The sequence below is a fragment of the Monodon monoceros genome, unplaced genomic scaffold, assembly GCF_005190385.1.
Source record: "Monodon monoceros isolate NGI ecotype Baffin Bay Population unplaced genomic scaffold, NGI_Narwhal_1 Super_Scaffold_15, whole genome shotgun sequence".
Classification (NCBI taxonomy): Eukaryota; Metazoa; Chordata; class Mammalia; order Artiodactyla; family Monodontidae; genus Monodon; species Monodon monoceros.
Genome location: NW_021703771.1, coordinates 88,126,866 through 88,149,587, shown reverse-complemented (window position 1 = coordinate 88,149,587; position 22,722 = coordinate 88,126,866). Strand labels below are relative to the sequence as shown.

At 46.3% G+C, this 22,722-nt stretch overlaps 1 protein-coding gene across 1 annotated transcript in view; it reads left to right on the top strand.

The window, feature by feature from the left end:
* Nucleotides 1–5,952: 5,952 nt before the first annotated feature.
* The window catches only part of WDR27 (WD repeat domain 27), a 36,576-nt gene continuing 19,806 nt past the window's right edge, over nucleotides 5,953–22,722 (top strand). Inside the window, 16 exon segments of the mRNA XM_029223556.1 lie at nucleotides 5,953–6,253; nucleotides 11,252–11,750; nucleotides 12,837–12,894; nucleotides 13,098–13,304; nucleotides 13,658–13,703; nucleotides 14,374–14,425; nucleotides 15,007–15,217; nucleotides 17,138–17,201; nucleotides 17,204–17,254; nucleotides 17,531–17,538; nucleotides 18,062–18,267; nucleotides 18,692–18,944; nucleotides 19,327–19,576; nucleotides 20,493–20,677; nucleotides 20,794–20,915; nucleotides 21,342–21,424. Coding sequence (XP_029079389.1) covers nucleotides 5,953–6,253; nucleotides 11,252–11,750; nucleotides 12,837–12,894; nucleotides 13,098–13,304; nucleotides 13,658–13,703; nucleotides 14,374–14,425; nucleotides 15,007–15,217; nucleotides 17,138–17,201; nucleotides 17,204–17,254; nucleotides 17,531–17,538; nucleotides 18,062–18,267; nucleotides 18,692–18,944; nucleotides 19,327–19,576; nucleotides 20,493–20,677; nucleotides 20,794–20,915; nucleotides 21,342–21,424 — 2,596 coding nt within the window.

Here is a 22,722-nt window from a genome sequence, read left to right as displayed (position 1 = left end):
TAAATTTACTGAGGCTTGATTTGTGATCCAAGATGTGATCTATCCTGGAGAATGTTCCATGCGCACTTGAGAAGAAAGTGTAGTCTGCTGTTTTTGGATGGAATGTCCTATAAATATCAATTAAATCTATCTGGTCTATTGTGTCATTTAAAGCTTGTGTTTCCTTATTAATTTTGTGTTTGGATGACCTGTCCATTGGTGTAAGTGAGGTGTTAAAGTCCCCGACTATTATTGTGTTACTGTCAATTTCCTCTTTTATAGCTGTTAGCAGTTGCCTTATGTATTGAGTTGCTCCTATGTTGGGTGCATAAATATTTATAATTGTTATATCTTCTTCTTGGATTTATCCCTTGATCATTATGTAGTGTCATCCTCTTGGAACATTATTTTAAAGTCTGTTTTATCTGATATGAGTATTGCTACTCCAGATTTCTTTTGATTTCCATTTGCATGGAATATCTTTTGCCATCCCCTCACTTTCAATCTGTATGTGTCCCTAGGTCTGAAGTGGGTCTCTTGTAGACAGCATATACATGGGTCTTGTGTTTGTATCCATTCTGAGAGCCTGTGTCTTTTGGTTGGAGCATTTAATCCATTCATGTTTAAGGTAATTATTGATATATATGTTCCTATTACCATTTTCTTAATTGTTATGGGTTTGTTTTTGTAGGTCCTTTCTTCTCTTGTGTTTCCTGCCTAGAGAAGTTCCTTTAGCATTTGTTGTAGAGCTGGTTTGGTGGTGCTTAACTCTCTTAGCTTTTGCTTGTCGGTAAAGCTTTTGATTTCTCTGTCGAGTCTGAATGAGATCTTTGCTGGGTAGAGTAATCTTGGATGTAGGTTCTTCCCTTTCATCACTTTAAATATATCATGCCACTCCCTTCTGGCTTGCAGAGTTTCTGCTGAGAAATCAGCTGTTAATCTTATGGGAGTTCCCTTGTACATTATTTGTCATTTTTCCCTTGTTGCTTTTAATAATTTTTCTTTGTCTTTAATTTTTGTCATTTTGATTACTATGTGTCTTGTCCTTGGATTTAACCTGCCTGGGACCCTCTGTGCTTCCTGGACTTGGGTGGCTATTTCCTTTCCCCTGTTAGGGAAGTTTTTGACTGTAATCTCTTCAAATATTTTCTTGGGCCGTTTCTCTCTCTCTTCTCCTTCTGGGACCCCTATGGACCCCTATGATGCAAATTTTGTTGCATTTAAGGTTGTCCCAGAGGTCTCTTAGGCTGTCTTCATTTCTTTTCATTCTTTTTTCTTTATTCTGTTCCCTGGCAGTGAATTCCACCATTCTGTCTTCCAGGTCACTTATCCGTTCTTCTGCCTCAGTTATTCTGCTATTGATTCCTTCTAGTATATTTTTCATTTCAGTAATTGTATTGTTCATCTCCGTTTGTTTCTAATTCTTCTAGGTCTTTGTTAAACATTTCTTGCATCTTCTCCATCTTTGCCTCCATTCTTTTTCTGAGGTCCTGCATCATCTTCACTGTCATTATTCTGAATTCTTTTTCTGGAAGGTTGCCTATCTCCAATTCATTTAGTTGTTTTTCTGGGGTTTTATCTTGTTCCTTCATCTGGTACGTAGCCCTCTGCCTTTTCATCTTGTCTGTCTTTCTGTGAATGTGGTTTTTGTTCCACAGGCTGCAGGATTGTAGTTCTTCTTGCTTCTGCTGTTTGCCCTCTGGTGGATGAGGCTATCTAAGGGGCTTGTGCAAGTTTCCTGATGGGAGGGACTGGTCGTGGGTAGAGCTTGGTGTTGCTCTGGTGGGAAGAGCTCAGTAAAACTTTAATCCGCTTGTCTGCTGATGTGTGGGGCTGGGTTCCCTCCCTTTTGGTTGTTTGGCCTGAGGCGACCCAACACTGCTCCTACCTGGCTCTTTGGTGGGGCTAATGGCGACTCTGGGAGAGCTCACGCCAAGGAGTACTTCCCAGAATTTCTGCTGCCAGTGTCCTTGTCCTCATGGTGAGACACAGCCACCCCCCGCCTCTGCAGGAGACCCTCCAACACTAGCAGGTAGGTCTGGTTCAGTCTCCTATAGGATCACTGCTCCTTCCCTGGGTCCCGATGCGCACACTGCTTTGTGTGTGCCCGCCAAGAGTGGAGTCTTTGTTTCCCCCAGTCCTGTCGAAGTCCTGCAATCAAATCCCACTAGCCTTCAAAGTCTGATTTTCTAGGAATTCCTCCGCCCGTTGCTGGACCCCCAGGTTGGGAAGCCTGACGTGGGGCTCAGAACCTTCACTCCAGTGGGTGGACTTCTGTGGTGTAAGTGTTCTCCAGTCTGTGAGTCACCCACCAGCAGTTATGGGATTTGATTTTACTGTGATTGCGCCCCTCCTACCGTCTCATTGCGGCGTCTCCTTTGTCTTTGGATGTGGGGTATCTTTTCTGGTGAATTCCAGTGTCTTCCTGTCGATGACTGTTCAGCAGTTAGTTGTGATTCCGGTGCTCTCGCAAGAGGGAGTGAGCGCACATCCTTCTACTCCACCATCTTGAACCCTTCGTTGTTTTTTATTTTTTAATTGTGTTTGGTAACCTGCAATCCATCTGAAATTCAGTTGTTTTTGCTATTATTTCCCAAGTGTTTGTCTAGTCCCTGAAAATTAAAATGGTCTGTTTCTTACACTCAGGGTGATATTCCTTCATACTGTATCCCAGCTCAGCTGTCTGTCCAGAGTTCTGTCCTGGGCTCTGCTCAGCCTGTTGGTTAGAATTAGTTGGGATGGGCTGCAACTCAGTGCAAAGGAAAGCCACATCTATGTCCTGGGAGAGACCAGCCCAAACCGTGCATTTGGTCCCAAGGGTTGGCAAATCCTCTTGGGGCTCAAGTCAGAATAACTAGGGTGAGTAGGTTTGGAGGTGGCAGCTCCGAGCATGGTCACCTGCCGCTGTGGGCATAGATGCCAAGCCACTGAGGTGGCCCTGAGTGGCAGACCACAAACCCACGCTCCTCCCCTCAGTGTGTTTCCTTCTCTGCTGAGGCAACGCTTTCTGGGACCAGATGGGCTGTGAGGTTGCATAAAAGCACCTGGTGGAGGTGCCACCCACCACGAGTCAGAAAGTGTAGGTGTGGCGATTCCACTGACTAGTCTTAACACTTTTAATCTTTCTGATTTTGTTCTCTGGAAAATGGGAAAAAATATAACCATTTTAAAGGGTTATTGTAAGAATTAAGTGATATAATGTATTATTGATAAACACAAATCTACATGTTAATATCTATGAAAGTACTATTTGCAAATCATGGTGCTAAACTCTATAGGAATTACAGAAGAGATTAAGACAGTTGAAATAAGACAAATACAATACAGTTTATCACAGTTTGATGGGTGGATTCTTAAAAATTTTGAAACAGTTGTGACTTTTGATATATTATTTCATGTGTTTCTTGAAATGTTTACGCTTTCAAGACACAGCGGAAGGAGGCACAGTAACTTCCTTTCATCCACTGGGGACACGTACACCCATCATTTCCACGTGCCAGCAGTGCTAGGCACTGGGTACTTTACAATTATAAAACTTGCAAAGCAAATCATGGTAGCTTTGAAACATTTAGCTATTTTTTATATGAAGCTCTCTGCTGTACCTTGGAAAATGTAAAATAAGTAAGTAAAACCAATTTGTAAATTAGAGAAGAATGTGCTTTAAAATATTCAACACATTTTATTTTTGTTTTTGTTTTCTCCAAACATCGCAGGCTTCTCAAGTCTTTCAAAGTCTCTGATTTATTACTACAGAGAATGTGTGTCCTGGGGAGATCGGGGAGCGCACAAGGCCTGACTGGGCCTGGTGTCTGGCCTTACAGGTGCTAAAATAAGGCCTTCTATCCACCTCCTATTGGAAGTGCTTCCTGCCTTCTTTGGGGTTATTTCCAACAGAGTTTCCTAGGTAGCATGTTTTTGTTTGTCTCCTTTGTCTTGTTAAATCGCGACCCCTGCACCTGCAGGCTGGGAGGTGATTACAGCCCCACCCATTGACCCAGGAGGTGTATGCTGGGGGGTCACCCTCCATGAAGTGGCCTGGGGAGTCTAGATCTGTACATTCCTCGTCGTGCGGGTGTGTGCTGCGTGGGAGCCCCGGCCTGAGGCCCCTCGGCCGGTCCCCTCTGGCAGTGAACTTCCCACCGCTGAGGTCCTGCGCTCCCGCTGTCTCAGATTGTGTGCTGTTTCTTTTCACAGTTGGAATGAAATCAGATAGTCCATTATTTAGGGCTCTCTGGTTGGAAATAACAGAATAGCCTAGACAGGGAAACTCCACCGAATCCAAGACAGACAGAAGGAGTAGAACCAAATGCTAGGACCCAGTGGCCCAGACCCAGTCCTGCTGTTCTCTACACAGCGCGTCCTCTGCTCCACACCCCACGGCAGCATCCCGCTTGCCCTCGGCTTCCGTGTTCTTTGCTTCTGTGCTAATGGGATTCTGGCCCCCGAAAGAGAGAATCACTGCAATTTTAGCAGGTAACCCACCAGGTTCTGCGGCAGATTTGAGGGACTTTTAGGATTGGCGTGACCCTTCACTCGCTGGGTGTTTGAGGGACAAATCTGAAATTCCCCACGGAGAAAGAAAGGGCTGGGCATGGATTGGATATGAGGGCAAAAAAAGGAAGGAATTAATATTCACCCAAGCTTTGTGCCTGGAAACTTGGAAACTAGGAAAACGGTTGTGCAGTTAAGAGAAATGTGGGGACAGGAAAGGTCTGCAAGGGAAGGAGAGGGTGGAAACTGAGGTGTTGGCTGACCTTCCGTTGTCCTTGCAGAGCTACTGACCAGGCTCTCTGGGCCAGACCCCAGGCCTGGGCTTGGCTTTAGCCCCGTCGTCCCCACCCAGCCCCTCTCAACTCTGACCCCCGGCGCTGTGGCCAGATTGACATGTGTGTTTCCGGACGGGCAGCCCTGATTGTCTCAGTTCTTAGCTCCCCAGGGTCACCTGAGCATAAGGATGAGACCTGCTCTGCGGTCTGTTGAGCAGCGACCATGCCAGGATCTCCCCTCGGGAGCATCAGCTGCCCCCAGTTCCTAGCCCCACCCCATCTCTGCCGGCAACTGTCCAGAGTCTTATTCTGTGTTAACTACCACTTCCCCCATGAGGCCTGTCCAGGCCGAGTCCACACAGCCAGCATGGTGACCACATGGCTGGGTTCTTTGAATCTAAACAACCCGCTTGGTGGCCGGACGGCGAGGCGCTTTGCTCACGACTTTGTAGCTGAGGCTTCAGGTGTGTCTGGTGCCCGTGAGGCGGTGCGGAATCAGGGGTGACCCAGGGCTACTGCCGCGTGTGTATAACCTGGTAGCCGTTACGGAGTTACTGACTGTGAAGTGGGGCAGGTCTGAGACTGTTTTCATTTCTGTCTGTGTGTCACTGATTGATGCTTTATAAGACACAGCCAGTGAACCAGTGGTTGTATAAGCCAAGATAACCAACTTTAACGACCTAGAATGTTGTGAACTAGTTGAACGAGTCCCAGATGCACAACGGGTATGGATTTGTTTTGTAGTTCACCACTGACTTTGTTCATCAGTGTAGAATATAACTTTGCATCTTAATCGTTGCTAACAGTCTTCGATTTTGGTCGTGGCTCTCTGAAAGCACTTCTTGGTGCCGGTGCTGGAACATCGTTTGGTCCTTGCGAGGCCTCTGTGAGGGTGGCCGGCGTTCCCTCTGTTCCCAGTGGGGGAGCAGGCGCTCCGCGTCGAAGCAAGGTCTGCTCAGTGGGAGCCGTGGCGCTGGAACCGAGGTCTGCTTAACTTGAAAGCCCGTGAGAGCAGTGAGCAGTCATGACAGGGAACTTCCGGGGTGTCAGTGATTTTCTTTTTCTTGGGGGTGGGGAGGGAAGACGAGTCACCAGGTGTGATGTGTGTGTGATCATACTGGTAATTACGAGTAAACAACAGACTGTCCTCTGCATGAAATACCATACCCATAGTCCGCTTATATGTACTTTGTGTTTCAGGTTGAAGATGGAATAACCACAAGAGATTTTCTCCATGAATGATGACCACGCAGGTGATATAGTCGTGGAAAAATACCTGGTGGATTCCAAGAAGTCCGCATCCCACGTTCAGCTCGCCTGCAGTGGGCAGTCCTGTGCTTTCCCCTTAGATGCAAACGAACTTTGTGTATGGGACACCAAGGAACCTCCTCACCAGGTATTTAAAAAGTTATACGTGTTTTTTGTTAAGTCACAGAAATTTGCCGTCAAGCTCTGTTCCTCTGATGCTGTTTGGGTTAGTTTGCCCTTTGTGGATTCAGTTACCAGCTGTAGGAGAAAAATGCTAACAAAACAAAGCATATTAAGTTTTGACTTAGGAAATAAACTGGAATCACTTTATTTAAAAATAAATTTAAATACTTTAAAATCATTTAAAATTTCTTCTTGAGTAAGAATATTATCAAGAAGAGGTTCTTCTTAACGCAATCAAGACAAGTTGAACTTTTAATTTTAATTGTAGATTTTTAATACAACATATAAGTGAGTTTATTGTGTTTATTGCAGAATCTTTAACATCAAACTGATAGGGTTTTAAAGACATCAGTTTTCTTTCTAAAGGTTATTTCATGACTAATATAATTATCTTAATACTCTTAAAAACAGGTTTTATTGTAAAAAATAAAAAAGCAAAAGTCTATCAACATTTTTGGTATTGGGATAGTTTTAATCTTCATTTTGGGCTTCAGGGGTTTGAGAATAGTGATGACAGTACATGCAAACCAAAACTGTATTTGCTTTGAAATTTTCTTTAACTTTCAATTATGCCGGCAAACACTTTACTAATAGTGGAAGCTGTTCATTGCTGAAGGGAAATCTGTATTTTGATTTCTTTCCCACTTAGTTAAGAGAGGTTTTTATGTGTTTCTTCCACACAATTTGCATTGATGAGTTGACCCTACATTCCGATCTCTGGCTTGATCTCTCTTGTTTTTCTATCGAGCATAAAGTACTTAGAAAAATGTGTCCCAGGTGTTAAGTGCACATTGTAGTGATAATACCAAAGTGAACACAGCCGGGCGGCCACTGCCCAGGCTCTGCCTCAGCTGGTGCTCCCTTGTCTCGTCCCCAGAGGTGGCTCTGGCCCCACTTCCAGCATGTAGCTTTGCTCGTGTTTGAACTTTGTATAAATGGTGTCACACATTACACATTCTTTTTTGCTGGTCTCTTTGGTTTGCCATTATGCTTATGAGATTGATCCACATTGCTTGTTTTCATTGCTGTGCAGTATTGCGTTGTACGGCTAGACCACACTTTATCCATTCTACTATTACTGGAGGTTTGGTTGGTCTCCATATTTTGATTGCTGCATTCTTTTATGTGTCTTTGACGCACATGTATGTACAATTGCTGAGTCTTAAGGGATGCATATATTTAGTCTAAAAGTTAAAGCTAAGCTTTCCAAAGTGGTTGTACCAACCTGTCCTTCTTCACATGGTGGGTCCACGTCCTCACCTACACTTGGTCCTTTTAATGTTGTCCCTTCTGGTGGGTGTAGTGGTACTTAGTTATGATTTGCAATTCCCTGATGATTAATGAGGTTTAACTCCTTTGTGCACGTTTATTGGCCATTTGGCCATTCTCTTTCGTGATATATGTGTTCAATCTCTTGCCAGTTTTCTACTGGATTATCTGTCTTTTTCCTGTTGATTTGAAGGGGTTCTTTATGTATCTAAATATAAACTTTGTATTGGTGTGTGTGCATTTTCTAGAGTTTTATGTAAGTGGAATCAGGCAGCTTCTCCTCGTTTTGTCTGGCTTCTTCCACTTAGAATAATTATGTTGAGATTTATCTACATTGTTGCATGTATCAACAGTTTGTTCTTTTTTTTATTATTGAGTAGTATTCCATTGTATGGATATACTGTAATTTGTTTATCCGTTCTCCTGTTGGTAGACGTTCAGGTTATTTTCACTTTTGACTATTATAAAGAAAGTTGCTATGAATACTTGTGTGTCTTTTGTTTTAGTAATGTCAGTTAGATCGAGTTGGTTGATAGCGTTCTTCAAGTCTTCTATTTATGACCACCTGCTCTATTGGTTATTGAGAGAGGCATATTGAAATCTATGACTCTAAATATGAATTTGTCTATTTCTCTTCTATCAGTTTTGCTCCATGTATTTTGAAGCTCTGTTATTAAGCACGTAAATGTTCAGTATCTTTATGTCTTCTTGGTGAAGTGACTCCATTAACATTATGAAGTGACATGCTTTATCCCTGGTAATATTTCTTACTGTGGAATTTTGGCTACACATTTCTTTTTGGATTCTACTTTTTACTTGCTTTTTGTATTTTGAGGCCATTATTTTTTAAGAGCAGTTTTAGGTTTACGGAAAAATTGAGGGGAAAGTACAGAGAGTTCTTATATCCCTGTGATATGCGCCCACACATGCATGTTTTCCCCCGTGCTCAGCATCCTCCAGATGATACATCCGTTACAGTTGATGAACCGACATTGACATTGTTTTCACACGAAGTCCATCGTTCGCCTTAGAGTTCCCCCGCTGTGTGGTACATTTTGTGGGTTTGGACAAGTGTACAATGATATGTAGCCACCACTCTAGCACCACGCAGGGTGTTTTCACTGCCTGAAATTCCGCTGGGCTCTGCTTGTTCGCACCTCCCTACCCCAGCTTCTGGCAACCACTGATCTTGTACTGTCTCCAGAGTTCTGCCTTTTCCAGAACGTTGTATGTTGGGATCATACGGATTGGCTCCTTTCTCTAGTCATGTGTAGTTAAGGTTGCTGCATGTCTTTCCACGACTTGATAGCTCATTTCTTTTTAGCGCTGAATCATATTCTACTGTCTGGATGGACCAGAGTTTATTTATTCATTCACCTACTAAAGGACATCTTAGTTGCTTTCAAGTTTTGGAAATTATGAATAAAGCTGCTATAAACATAAATTTCTCTGCAAATTTTTGTGTGGACATAAATTTTCAACTCCTTTGGTAAATACCAAAGAGCAGGATTGCTGAGTTGTATGACGAGAGTATGCTTCATTTTGTAAGAAACTCTAATAAGGTGGCCACACCACTCTGTGTTCCCTCCAGCAAAGGATGAGCGTTCTTGTTGCTCCACATCCTCGCCAGCATTTGGTGTTGTCAGTGTTTTGAATTTTAGCCATTCTAACAAGTGGATAGTAGTATCTTACTGCTGTTTTAATTTGACTTTCCCTGATGAAAAGTTTCATATGTTTACTTGCTCTCTGTGTATCTTCTTTAGTGGGGTGTCTGTTAAGGTCTTTGGCCCATTTTTAAATTGGGTTGTTTATTTTCTTGTTGTGTCTTAAGAGGTCTTTGTATATTTTGCGTAACAGTCCTTTATTATATATGTCTTTTGTAAATATTTTCTCCCAGTCTGTGGTTTGTCTTTTTATTCTCTTGATAGTGTCTTTCACAGAGCAGAATTTTTTAATGCTAACGAAGTCCAGCTTATTAATTCTTACTTTCATGACTCATGTCTTTTGTGTCTTATCTAAAAAGTCGTTGCCAAACGCAAGTCGTCTAGATTTTCTCCTGTGTTACCTTCTAGAAGTGTATCGTGCTCTCCGCTGTATTGCCTTTGCTCCTTTGTTAAAGGTCGGTTGACTCTTTCTGGCTCTCTGCTCTCTCCCAGTGATCTGTTTGTCTTTTCTTTTGCCAACATCACTCAGTCTCGATTGGTGGAGCTTTGGAGTAGCTTTGAACTCAGGTAGGTCAGTCCTCCAACTGTGTTATTTTACAGTATTATGCGGCTGTTCTCGGTCTTTTGCCTCTGCGTGTAAACTTCAGAGTAAGTTTGTTGATTTCATTCGGATTGCATTGAATCTGTAGATAAAGTTGGGAAGAACTGACATCTTGACAATGTTGAGTCTTCATGTCCACAAACATGGAGTATCTCTCCATTCATTTAGTTCCTCTTTGATTTCTTTCAGCAGAGCTTTATAATTTTCCTCATGGTGATCTTATGCATATTTTGTTAGATTTGTACCTATTTCATATTTCATTACATTTTTGCTAATGTAAATGTTATTGTATTTTTAATTTCAAAGTCCACTTGCTTAATGCTAGTATATAGGAAAGCAACAGAATTGTATATATTAACTTTGTGTCCTGCAAACTTGCTATAAATTGCTTAGTTTCAGGAATTTTTTGTTCATTCTTTTGGATTTTCTACATAGACAATCATGGAAACATCTGTGAACAAAGACAGTTTTACTTCTTCCTTCTCAGACACTATTCCTTTTCTTTTCTTGTATTAGTGCATTAGCTAAGACTTCCAGTATGATGGTGAAAGGAGTGGTGAGGGGGACATCCTTGCCTTGTTTCTGATCTTAGTGGGAAAACTTCTAGTTTCTCACCTTTAAATATGATAACTTTTGATATTTTGTAGCTATTCTTTATTATGCTTAAATACTAGTATACTGAGAGGTTTTTTTTTATCATGAATTGTTATTGGATTTTTAAAATGCTTTTTCTACCTTTATTGATGTTTTTGTGTGATTTTTCTTCTTTAGCCTGTAGATATGGTGGATTAGTTGCTTTTTGAATGTTGAACCAGCCTTGCATACATGGAATAAATCCCATTTGGTCATGGTTTATAATTCATTTTATGCATTGTTTAGTTTGATTTGCTAATATTTTAAATATTTTGTTGATTTTTGCATCTCTGTTCATGAGAGGTATTGGTCTGTAATTTTCTTTTCTTGTCATGTCTTTGTCTGGTTTTGGTATTCAGGTAATACTGGCTTCATAGAATGAGTAAGGAGGTATTCCCTCTGTTTCTTCTGAAGTGTTTCCTCTTATTTTTCTTCTATTTTCTGAAAGACGTTTTGGAGAATTGGTCTGATTTCTTTCTTAAATGTTTAGTAGAATTTACCAGTGAGCCCATCTTGGCCTGGTGCTTTCTGTTTCAGAAGGTTATCAATTATTGATTCATTTTCTTTAACAGATATAGGCCTATTTAGACTACCTACTTCTCTTTCTGCAATGTCTAATCTGCTTTTAATCCCACTTAGTGTGTTTTTCATCTTTCATTTTAGTTTTCATCTCTTCAAGTTAGAATTGGGTCTTTTAAAAATATATTCTAAGCCTCTGTTTAACCTTTTGAACATATGAAATGAAGTTATAATGACTGTTTAAATGTCCTTATCTAGTAGTTTTGACACCTGGATCAGTTCTGGTTTGGTTTCAAGGTCTAAACGACTTGTGGGTGTTTTCCATCATTTCTTATTTCTCTTGTTTTTTGACCGAATGGTCTTGTCTCCTTGAGTACCTTTCTGCTCAGATGGGCACAGTGTCCCTTCTGCCTGCTTGCCGCGGGCCATAGCAGGTCACTGGCCAGGTGTGGAGCCGCGGCGGATGCAGGGAGGAGGGAGGATGGGATGCACAACTCACCTGGAGTCTGTGCGCGTGGCCTTCTGCAAGACACGCCGTCATCCTCGTGATGCAGTGTCTTCCCTACAGACAATGCCCGTGTTCCACGTGTTTCCAGAACTTTTCAATGTTTTTAATGCTCTCAAAGAGCCAAAATCAAACCAAAGCTCACGCCATTCTGCACGTAATCCTGGAATAGAGGGTTACGCTCTCAGCATCTCCCATGAGGTCATCTCGGACATTACACTAATGACCCAACCCCCTCCAGGGCGACTTCCACGAGGGACCATCCTCGGCACCCTCCTGGGAAAGGTGCTGTGTTTAAGGCCTAGTCCCACCGATCATGTTACTGCGGTGTGTGCTGGAAACAAAGTATTCACACTGGACGTTGAGCTAAGACCCGACACCGCGTGAAGTTCTCCGGCACGACGCCCATGGCTCCTGGTGCTGGGCCTCACCTGCCTCTTCTCAGCAGGGTTTGTAACTGGGCCTGTTTTTGTAAAGATGTGAGGGGCAACGAATGAAAACATTTCTTTATCTTGCGATTGGAAAGCACTGGACCCAGATACTGCTGTTCTATGTAAATTAGGAAACCTTTCCAGGAAGTCTGGACACCAGGGCTCACTGAGCACATGTGTGGTAAACTGTGTTTCTCTGATCGGCTCCTACTTGAGCGGTCTCTTCAAGGCCTGGAAAGCGTAGTGCTTTTATCTCTTTTTTTATCAAATTTTTATCAAATTTTATCAAATTTTTATCAAAATTTGCTTTTCATCAAGAATTGGCCTCTTCTGCCTTAATTCTCAGTTGGGATGAGTTTAAGTAGGTGTGCCACCTCTTGCGGGTTCTGTGCTTTGGTTGCTCTATGCGCTGGCCGGACGCCAGGCCTGGAGAGCAGGCGGCTTCTTCCTCAGAACTCACCTTCTGCCCGAGACGCAGCTTGGAGACAGATCTTCCAGGGCCTGGTGTTGTGTCTTGTCTTCCATTTGCCAGATGAATGCAGTCAGCAAAGCTAGTTGCCTGCAAGGCGTTTTCTTGCCATTTCCACCGGAAAAACCTAGCGTAGCAGGGACGTTAGCGCACCAGACCTTCACTGATGGTTAAGCCATGGGGCCTCAGGTGTGCCAGGCAGTTTGCAGTGCAGAGTGTACGTTTCTGTCTTCAAACAATTTTGGGCCAGATTGTGAAGTTGAGGGTCGCACATAACAAAAGGTCAGATGGTGGAGGTGACCTAGGATCAGGGCAGGGCTGTGAGCTTGTTCAGCGACACGTTGGCATTTGAGCTGTAAATATTTAAAACGTTTTGTGCAGACACCTTTTGATGGTTAACTGGATTAGCACTAGGTCACCCCCCAAACCTAACAAACACCATCTTCATGTCAGGGGAAGGTAAACCAGGATGAACAGGAGGACACTTAGCACGTACAGTGTCTGAAGGAAGACAGATGCTCCCGAAGAGAAAATGATAAGCCTGGCATGGAGTGCGGACGCCTCTGCAGGGCCGGCCTGGCGGCGGGTGCGGCGGGGCAGCGTGTGTGGGGTGTGGGCCGTGGGGAGGTGGGGCGCCCCAGATGCTGCTTCAGGGCGTGACGGGGGTGTCGGCCTTGGTCAGTCTCATTTCTTCAGTCGCTGCTCATGGGGCCACAGGACCGCGGCGCTTCCCTCTCGGCTCAGCCCCTGAACTTTAGCTTCCAGCTTTATGCACAGGAAGTTCCAAATTCGGACCAGGGGATTATGTAAAGTAGAATTAATTTTAACAGAAACTATTTTCTGTGAGATTCATAGAACTTATTAATAAAAATAATAATTACCAGAACACTCGGTGCCTGGTCTTCCCTCACCAATTCCCCCAGAGCTGGTCTACCCTAGCCGAGCTGCAGGGTCACCAGGGCCCAGTGACCGCGGCCGGGCTTTGCACTTGGCAGGCACGTGTCATCATCGCGGTGTCCGAGGACAGAAGCTTCGAGGTACGGGACGGGCATTAGACTGTGGTAGTGTGTGAACGATTTGTGTTGTGCTTTTGGTTCGTGGTCACTGCCACACGTGTAACGGCCGAGGGGTGACTGTCCTGGACTCAGCCTGATGTCTTGGCTGCTTGCTGGGCGGGTGTGGGGAGCCGGGGCTCATGGCACCCTCTGGTGAGCTGGCATTCCAGGTGGGCTGAGTCAGTGACGGGACCCTCCTTCTCCCGGAATCCAGGGCCCTGGAGAGCTAGCACCTTAATTTACCTCCACAGTATATCCCGGGGGCCCAGCAGCAGGGCCACTTTCCAACATCAGAAGATTCATTCAGAGCTAAATTAGGCTTAAGAAGGAAATAACGCAAAACGCAAGCTCAGTTCCCATCCACCAACGAGTCAGTGCACTGTGAGTATTTTCTAACTGACAAAATGAGGATGTCCTATGTTGTGGCTGAAGAAAAGTTGGGGGTGATTAACAGGCATCTGCAGAGAGAGCGAGAGAGGAGAGAGATTGTTAAAATGCTTCTGTTGTCACCTTGAAATTTCGCACTTGCAAAAGCTCTGGAGCAGGCTGCTGGGGCCAGAACCCCAGCTCACTACTTACCAACTGCTGCTGACAGATTAACCGAGCTCGCCTGACCTCTCTTATCTGGAAAATGGAAATGATGGCCTCCGTCTCCTCAAGGGGTGTGAGAATTAGAGCTGATGTTTGGAAAACAGGAGGGTGCGCCTGTCGCTTAGTAACTGGTACTTTCTCTTCAGGATACAGGTGACAGTGACCTTGTCCCCTCTCCTGGGCAGTGCTGATGAAGTGCTGGAAATGTCTCCAACCTTCTCTTGTCTGGGTCTTCCAAACCTATAGGTTGTTATTTCTGGAAATGTTTATTTCCTGTATGTATGATGCTGATATCTTTAATTGTATTTCTGTAGTTTTATTATTTATATGCTTATTATTTTGTCCTTTAGATAACCATTCACATAAATTAATTTGTAATTTTGGTAGAAGTATTAGTTCAAACTATAGCAATAATGGCAAAATTTTTACCTCTTCTAAAGAAGCGTGTGTCTGTCCAAAGGTTTGGGACCATCGTATGGGATCATTAACATACAACTCATCAGTGTTAACAGGTAACTTAAAACTTTTACCTGTTTTCTGTCCGTGGGCTATGTGTAACCTAATACATGTTAACCTGTAAGCCAGAGCTGTGACAGTCAAGGGCGTCTGAATCCATTTATCAGTCTCAGGGATAGAGCATACTTCTTGGAATTATGTTGGAATTATTTTCCTGAAATTAACTATGGGGACTTTATTTGACTGTTAAGAAAACAATTATAAACTTGATTTTGATGTCATCTATAAAGTTTATTTAGGACGTGCAGTGTTTTCAATATTCATGTATCCTAACTCTCCTTCTAAATCCTTGACACTGTGGATTCACAGTAAGTTTTAAATGAAATGACATCCTAGGCAACGATTTAAAAAAGAGACATTCATTTAATTGCTGTTTTCACCACTAATTCCGTAGCCTTATTGTTTCTTACTTAAGAATCGTTGTTGCTGCGTGTTTAATGTTTTTTGGTGCTATTCTCACTCTGGGAGTTAGTGACTCATGGAGGGGCTGGGATGACCCCCCAGGCTTCCCCCCGGGCCGTTCCGGCCACTGTCTTCCCACACTCATGCACTTTCCAAAATTTGTGTTCACTTACAGTTTCTACTTCCTGGTGAAGAACTTACTTTGGAATAGTTTACATGTGGCTAAAAGAAATACCATCAATAGAAGTGCTGGCTCCCAGTTTAAACTCTGTCAGGCGCCTTTAAAGCTAAGAACTCGCGTGCCCCCTCCAATAGCCTCTCCCCTCCCGAGTCTCCTTGTGAACCAGCGAAGGCTGCAGCTGGTCACCGGCTGTGTGGATGGCCAGGTGAGAACCACAGGCTAACTCCAGTTTTCAGACGTTGTTATGACTAAGTGAACACGTGCACAAAGGTCTCTGTTTCACTATTGCTTTGTATCCTTTGCTGAGGCTGTACTTCCAGCGCCTGGTGGGGTTTTCATACCCGCGGGGCCTCGCCTGCAGAGAAGCTCGGTCCTCTGTAAAATCTCGTACAACCATTAGTGTCAGCTTTATATATTTTGAGAAATTTGAAGATATTTGATATTTTTAAAAACTTAGTTTTGTTGACTTAAAAAAATATGCACAATGTGAGAGCTGTGAGTTAAGTTTTATTTGAGGCAAAATGAGGACTGCGGCCCGGGACATGGCACTTCAGATAACTCTGAGAACTGCTCCGATCAGGCGAGGGGCTGGGAGGGTGAGGGCCAGGGTATGTAGGAGTTTGGCAGCAAAGGGCAGGTAGTCGGAACATCAAAGGACTATCGTTAAATAAAGAAATCCAGGCATCTCAAGTTAAGGAATCCAGCGCTTTTCTATGTATGGGAAGATGCAAGAGTCTGGCCTCAGTGAAGTCATTCCTTTGACGTGCACCTCAGCCACCTGGGGCCAGTATTTTCACGTCCTGAGTTGCCTCAGGGCTCGCCAGGGCTCGCCGAGGGGAGTGGCTGCAGTCTGATGGCTGCTAGATGGCAGCTTTCTTTTCAGCCCTGAGTTTCCTCGGCTCAAGTTGCAGGCAGGGCTGCAGTCTTTGGTGACTGTGACATCCTTTGTTTATTGATGTGGCAGGAAATATTCCATTTATAAATATTCCATTTACCAGAGTTTAGGTGAGCAATTGAGGTTTACTTCACAAAGCATGGATACTGTTCTCTTTTAAAAACAGTGGCTGTTGATATAATTTGGGAAAGACCTCGCGTGAGGAGGTAACCCAGGTCTTCCTCCTGTGCGTCTCCTTGGCTTTCACATCGCACTCTTCTGATGCTTCTGTCCCCAGACCGGGGGGAGGGGGTCCCGCAGGAAGCCGGTCAGCACAACACCAGTGGGGGTCCCACAGTTAACCCAGTTCTGACACTGTCTACCTGGAGGTGGCTAAGGGCTCAGTCCTACGAGACTGCCCCTCACTTCAGATGCCAGTCGCAGGCAGTGGGTCCCCAGGTCACCCACAGCTTTGCCTGACTCGGCTGCAAATCAGAGGTTCCCACGGCCCCTTCCTCTGCTTGATTAATACAGGCGAGCAGCCAGAGGAAGAGCTACCAGGGCAAGGTTTGGGGGCGTCCTCAGCACAGGAGCTTCTGTTCCCATGGACGTGGGGGGCATCGCACCCCAGGGAGGATGTTGTCACCCACCTGGATCTCCCTGAGCCTGTACTTCTGGGGTTTTATGGAGGCTCATTGCTTAGGCAGGATTGACTCGATCCTTGGTGGTGGGTGATTGAAGTCCGTCTCCAGCCCCTGCACCCCTCCCCCGAGGTCAGGGGTGGTTCCCCCGGCAACCAGTCCCCATCCTCAGGTGACCTGAGGGCTTTCCAGCAGTCACCTCATTAACATAACAAGCGACACCGTGGTCCCTCTCATCAGGAGATTCCAAGGGTTTTGGGAGCTCTGGGCTGTGTCCGCAGTGCTGTGTTTGGAGAGACCAGGCGTGTGGCGCTGGGGACAGGAGCACATCGTGCTTGGTCCAGTGTTTTACAGAAGACAGTGACCGCTGGGTTGTGTCTGCACCTCAAGTCGGCACTGCCCCCCCGACGTGCCGTTAGGAGGACGCCCCCGGGTGGGGGCATGAGGGAGGGAAGGATTGGAGGCCAGAGGAGAGCAGCCAGGGCGCCGCCTCTCACCCTGTCGGCTCCCTGCTCACTCTTCTTGGCTTCCTGCTTTGCATCCGACCACCTGGTGAGAGTCCTGTGTCTACACGTGTTCTTGCGTGTCTAGACGTGTTTTGCTTTTCCAGCTTCGGACCTTCGCTTTGGTGGAAGGACACCATTATCGCTGCGTGACACACGTTGACCTGAGGAAAGAGAGAGTTTCCGCACCAGGGGGGTGGAGTCCAAGCCATGCAGCTGGCCAGGTGATGCCCTGCAGACCCGCCCACGGGGCTCAGGCCCACAGCGACCCCCCTCCCCAGCAGGGGGTGGAGGGAGAGGGAGGAGAAGCCAGGGTCCAGGGCGAGGCCGGTCCTGTGGGAGCGGCGGGGTGGGGCGGGTGGAGGCCTGTCTTAGTGGACAGCGGGCCGCGGCTCTCCAGCCCGTTGGCAGTGTCACAGCGGGGGCTGCCCAGGGGTCCGCGGCTTTTCCACTGAGCCCGCTCGTCACCCCTCCCTCCCCACGCCTGTCCCCGTCACCAGGTGCCCGAGTATCTGCCACTCTGCCCCAGGAGGAGCTGGGGAAACTACTGGTTTTACTGTTTAATCCCTCTGTGGATTCTCTTTCCTAGGCACCTGCGTCGATTCATTTTCTTGTTACAGCAGGTGTGTCTCTGCTCTGCTCGCCTTCAGATTTATCATGATTGGTGTTCTTTCAGTTTGTGATATATGTATATATATATATATATATAGGTAAATGGCTGTAAGCTGTTTCTTTTTAAAGTAGGTCAGAAATTGCCTTTATCCATTAGATCTATTTTTTCCTAATGTGTTTGCCTTGGCTTTCATTATTTCTTGTGTAAATACTCATTTATTATGAAGTAATAAGCCCACTTTAGGAATTCACAGTTATCTCTAAGTAGACCATTTCCTCCTCACCCCCTTTCTGTGGATCTATCCTTGAGACTCCATCTCTCTCCCTACAGGCCTCATGATATAGGGTCTAATGTTTATTTCTAACCTTGTGCTTTATAATGTATAAGCCTAAGGATTTTTCTTGATTTGTGATCTGAGCTTTCCAGCAACATGCATTTCCTACAGCATCCCACTGGGTCAGCTGTTAGCCTTGACCTTGACATCATTTTAATGTCGCCTCTCAGATTGTCAGTAATTCTGTCCGTAGAAGACAGTCAGCCTCCCTCCACAAAGGCACCGGACACAGGAGAAGAGATTGAAGTGACACTTCCTGTCCTGAGCCTGGCGCCCTGTGACTGTGGATTGTAAGTACCATGGACTCCACCACGGCCGTATGGAGAAAGCCTCCTTCCTAAATTAGGTTCATTTTTTTTCTAGAATGATTAAAATAAAGCGAATTATCTTTGTCTGACATAACCGTAAGTGTTCTTAGGACTGCATATTTTATGTCTTAAGGTTGATAATCTCGGCCAGTTATTTTTAAGTCTATTTAATTAAAAAAGCGAGATTAATTTTCTTCCCCCAAATCTAGGCAGATCTTGACTTCTGCAATAGGGCAAAGGGTGATGTCGTGACCTCATTCCCCTTGGCTCCACACAGAGTTTGGAGAGCTCTGGAGATGACTAAAGAGCAGCCTCTGGTCCTGCTGGGGTGGGAGACCTGAGGAGGCTGCTGGTGCGGCTGCAGCCCTTCTGTGCTTGCGCAGCAGGCAGTCGTGTCTCTGCACAGGTGCCCCTGCCTGCTCCGGAACAGCGCCTGGCCTGAACTTGAGCTGACTAGTGGGTCTGAGGCCTTGGGTCCCCACCGTCCCTCAGGGAGCAGTGATCCCACTTCTGCTCAGACTCGCTTGGTCTCCCTGGGCTGGTGTTGGAGGCTGAGGACCCGAGAACAGCCTGGGCAGTGGCTGAGGCTGCTGTTTGGCTTCATGCCCAAAGCGCATGTGGGACAGAGGTGTCTGTGGAGCCGTTCTGAGTCCAGGTGGTGAAACCGGAGGCGGCTGATCAATCAGATTACAGCCTGCATCTAGTTTGTAAACGGAAAAACGAAGAAGAAATGGCAGATCTGTGTGTGCCTTGATGTGCACGCTGCTATCGGTCAGTCTCCAGTCTGTCAGCACCACCCGGCAGGGTCTTCTGTGCAGCCGTCACACAGGCGTGGAGCCCGCCCACGGGGAAGCCCACCTGTGTGGGGTCTCGCGGGGGCCGATGTGCTGACCTCCTGTGACGTCAGGGGGGAGAAAAACCTCCGTCCAGAGTTGAGTTGGGCCCAGCTTGTGGCCCTTTGAGCTACCTGTCTTCCCTGGACAGTGGGTGTCTAGGAAACCCAGACCCTGGGATGTGCTGAGAGGTTATAAGTGATCGGACTGGCCTCCTGGGACACAGGCAGAGGGACCCTCAGGTCGCCAAGGTTGTGTGTCACCTGTTCCTCTCACGTGGATCCAGCGCAATTCTCGGTGCCCTGGAGCTGAGGAAGATCAGGACACTTTTTTCTCCTTTTCTTTTAAAATTAGTCTTTCTTCTGAGAATGCCAGCTGCTTGCGGACTGGAAGCTCAGCGGGTTTATTCATATTTAAGTTGGCAGACTTTGAATTGGAGGCCATTTTACGTTGCAAGGGTAAGACCTACGTTCAAAGGATCTTTGGTGTGAATTTTGTGTAACTTTAAAATTTTGCTTTGCCTGCTGCGTTTGGAGGTCAGAGGTGAGGAGGACAAGATGCGCTGGTCCCCAGCGCCAGCTGCTCTCACCAGGCTGGCGGGTCACCGCTGCGCTGCCCTGGCCTCTCCTGGTGTCCCCAGTCCCGCTGGCAGCCCGGCGCCCTCCCTCCTTGTCCTGGGGCTCGGCCAGGCCGCGTCAGGGACCCTGAAGTCGGCTCTGCCTGTGTTCTCGCCGCAGCCTTGGTGTGGTGCCTGGTCACCCTCACACCTGTCAGGCTGAGCGACGTCTCCTCGCCCCTCCTGGTGTCCGCTGAGCTGCAGGGATGACCGACTCCTGCCCGCCCCCCCCGGCCCCCCGTGGGCCCTACAGCCGAGGCCACTTCTGAGCCGGCTGCCTGCACCCTGCGCTCTGAGGGATCCTGGCCGGCCAGGGGTGGGGCCCAGGCCACACCTCACCTCCTCGTGGGACGTCACCCCTCCCTTTTCATCTGTCCGCTTATGTGACGGTCCCTGAACTCTCCAAGCCTCCACTGGCCTCAGTGCCCACGCCTGCCCCCCATCCCACTGGTCTATCCTTTAAGACCCAACTGGATGTCCCCTAGACCCGGCTCTGTGTTCTCACAGGGACGCTGCGCTTCCCAGCACTTTCACAGCCGTGTTATGTGTTTAGTCCGCGGGCTTGGGCTGGGTCGGCTCTCCATGGGCCGGGCCTTGAGCTGCGGGCCCCAGTGGCAGGGCCTGTCTGCTCCCTCCTAATGTCCTGGTGTCCTGAGGTCGAGCCCCCGGCCCCAGCCTGTGTGCAGCAGGCACTCAGGGAGAAGGCAGGGAGCACCCCTGCCATATTGCTTGTTTGTTCCTCTTTGCTGGGAATTAAGATTTCAGGAGCCTCCGCATTCAAGTTGCTGGCTCGTGTGCTGTGATGAGCAAAACCAGTGGTGGTCGTGAGGTCAGTCGTAGGCCATTCACTGTGCGTAGAGTCTGCACAGTGCACCTGTCTGTACTGTGGTTTATCCTTCTTTTCTCCCAACGGCGCTGTAGTGGCTGCTTACTGAGACTGTGGGTGTGAGAGTTCAGGGGATCACACGGGGCCCTGCAAGCAGCGTGACGATCAGCACAGCTAAAGCTGCGTCCACAGTTCGAGTTCATCATTAATTCTCTCACGACCGGTCCGTGCAGGCCTTCTGCTTGCTCACATCCATGTTCGAAAATCAGATGGCCCTGGTGGAAGTCAACCCCGCCACCCCGGTGAGGTCTCAGCAGCGCCCCGGTGTGGGAAGGGATCTGTCCGTGCCGCCCCGGTACAGTCTTTCAGGAAGGATGTGTACGTGTGGGTTTATCACTCGGGAGAATTTAGATTCCTTTTTATCTTAAGAAATAGAAGTAAAGTTTAGTAAACTCCCAGCTATACCAGCAATAAAGAAATTATTGCTCACACCATGGCTCCTATCTTGTTTAAAAGTAAATGGCTTGTGGTTTATTTTCATGTGAAACATTATTTTATTTCAGGATAGAAGGTAGACTTTACAACAGGACTTTTATTAAAAATATGAATTCATTTTTTAGCAGGATAAGAATAAGCTTGACGTTTTCCTCACTTCCAAATGCTGCACACCTGTATCTGCATGAATTAATCGTCCAAAACTGCCTTTAAGTTGCACGTCTCCTTGAAATAACTCCGTCATATAAGTTTGCTCTCATAGACCGGTTTTGTGTTTTTATTTTAGCTCCTGTGTCTTATCGACTCCTCCGCTGTATTTTGGACTTGTTAAGAAAAAAAATACTAAGCCGGCTACTCACAAACAATCTGGTTAGTGTAATGTAGTCTGAAATACAAAATGCAGAGGGGTTCCTTGTCTGAGTTACCTTTGTTTAGCTTCGCTCTGTCGTTTTGTGAATTCACGTTCGTCGAAGTGCAAATTCAGCGTTTTCTTCTTCCTTCACTCCTTCCTTTCTGTGCCTCTTGCGTGTTTTCACACGGTGTTTGTGGTGGGGAATGTGCTGACATTTCTTCTCCTGAGTTGGGTATAATTCATAGGAATTCAAAACATGAAAAATACTGGTGGTGGTTCTTTAGTGGCCAGCACAGAGTAGACTTATTGTGAGAAAAGTTTGTTCTTGTTTCCCTTTGCTGAAGAGTTTCACATTTTATTTTTTTTATTTTTATTTTATTTTTATTATTTTCTTTTTTTGTGGTACGTGGGCCTCTCACTGTTGTGGCCTCTCCCGTTGCGGAGCACAGGCTCCGGACGCGCAGGCTTAGTGGCCATGGCTCACGGGCCCAGCCGCTCCACGGCATGTGGGGTCTTCCGGGACCAGGGCAAGAACCCGTGTCCCCTGCATCGGCAGGCGGACTCTCAACCACTGCGCCACCAGGGAAGCCCAAAGAGTTTCACATTTTAAAGTGAATCTCAGACATGATGCTACGTCTGTGTCTTGCATGTGCATTTCTTTTAATTTTTAAAATTATTTATTTATGTTTGGCTGTGTTGGGTCTTTGATGCTGCGCACGGGCTTTCTCTAGTAGTGGCAAGCGGGGGCTACTCTTCGTTGCAGTGCATGGGCTTCTCATTGCGGTGGCTTCTCTTGTTTGGGAGCACGCGCTCTAGACGCGCAGGCTCAGTAGTTGTGGTGCATGGGCTTAGTTGCTCCGCTGCATGTGGGATCTTCCTGGACCAGGGCTCGAACCTGTGTCCCCTGCATTGGCAGGCGGATTCTTAACCACCGTGCCACCAGGGAAGTCCCTGCATGTACATTTCTAAAGCACACTGACGTTTCCTTACCCAGCTTCGGTGCCAGCATATCCGCACCAGCAGGGATTCTTTGGTGTTTTGTATTAGCCAGGCTTTTCACCTTTGAGTATGACATTAGCTGTGGGTTTACCGTAAGTGGCCTTTGTTATGTTGAGATATGCTCCCTCTATGCCAACTTTGATGAGAGTTTATCATGAATGGATGTTGAATTTTGTTAAATGCTTTTCCTGCTTCTATTGAGATAATCATGTGATTTTTAGCCTTCCTTTTGTTAATGTGGTGTATCACATTGATTGATTTGTGAATACTGAACCATCTTTGCATCCCTGTAATAAATCCCACTTGATCATAGTGT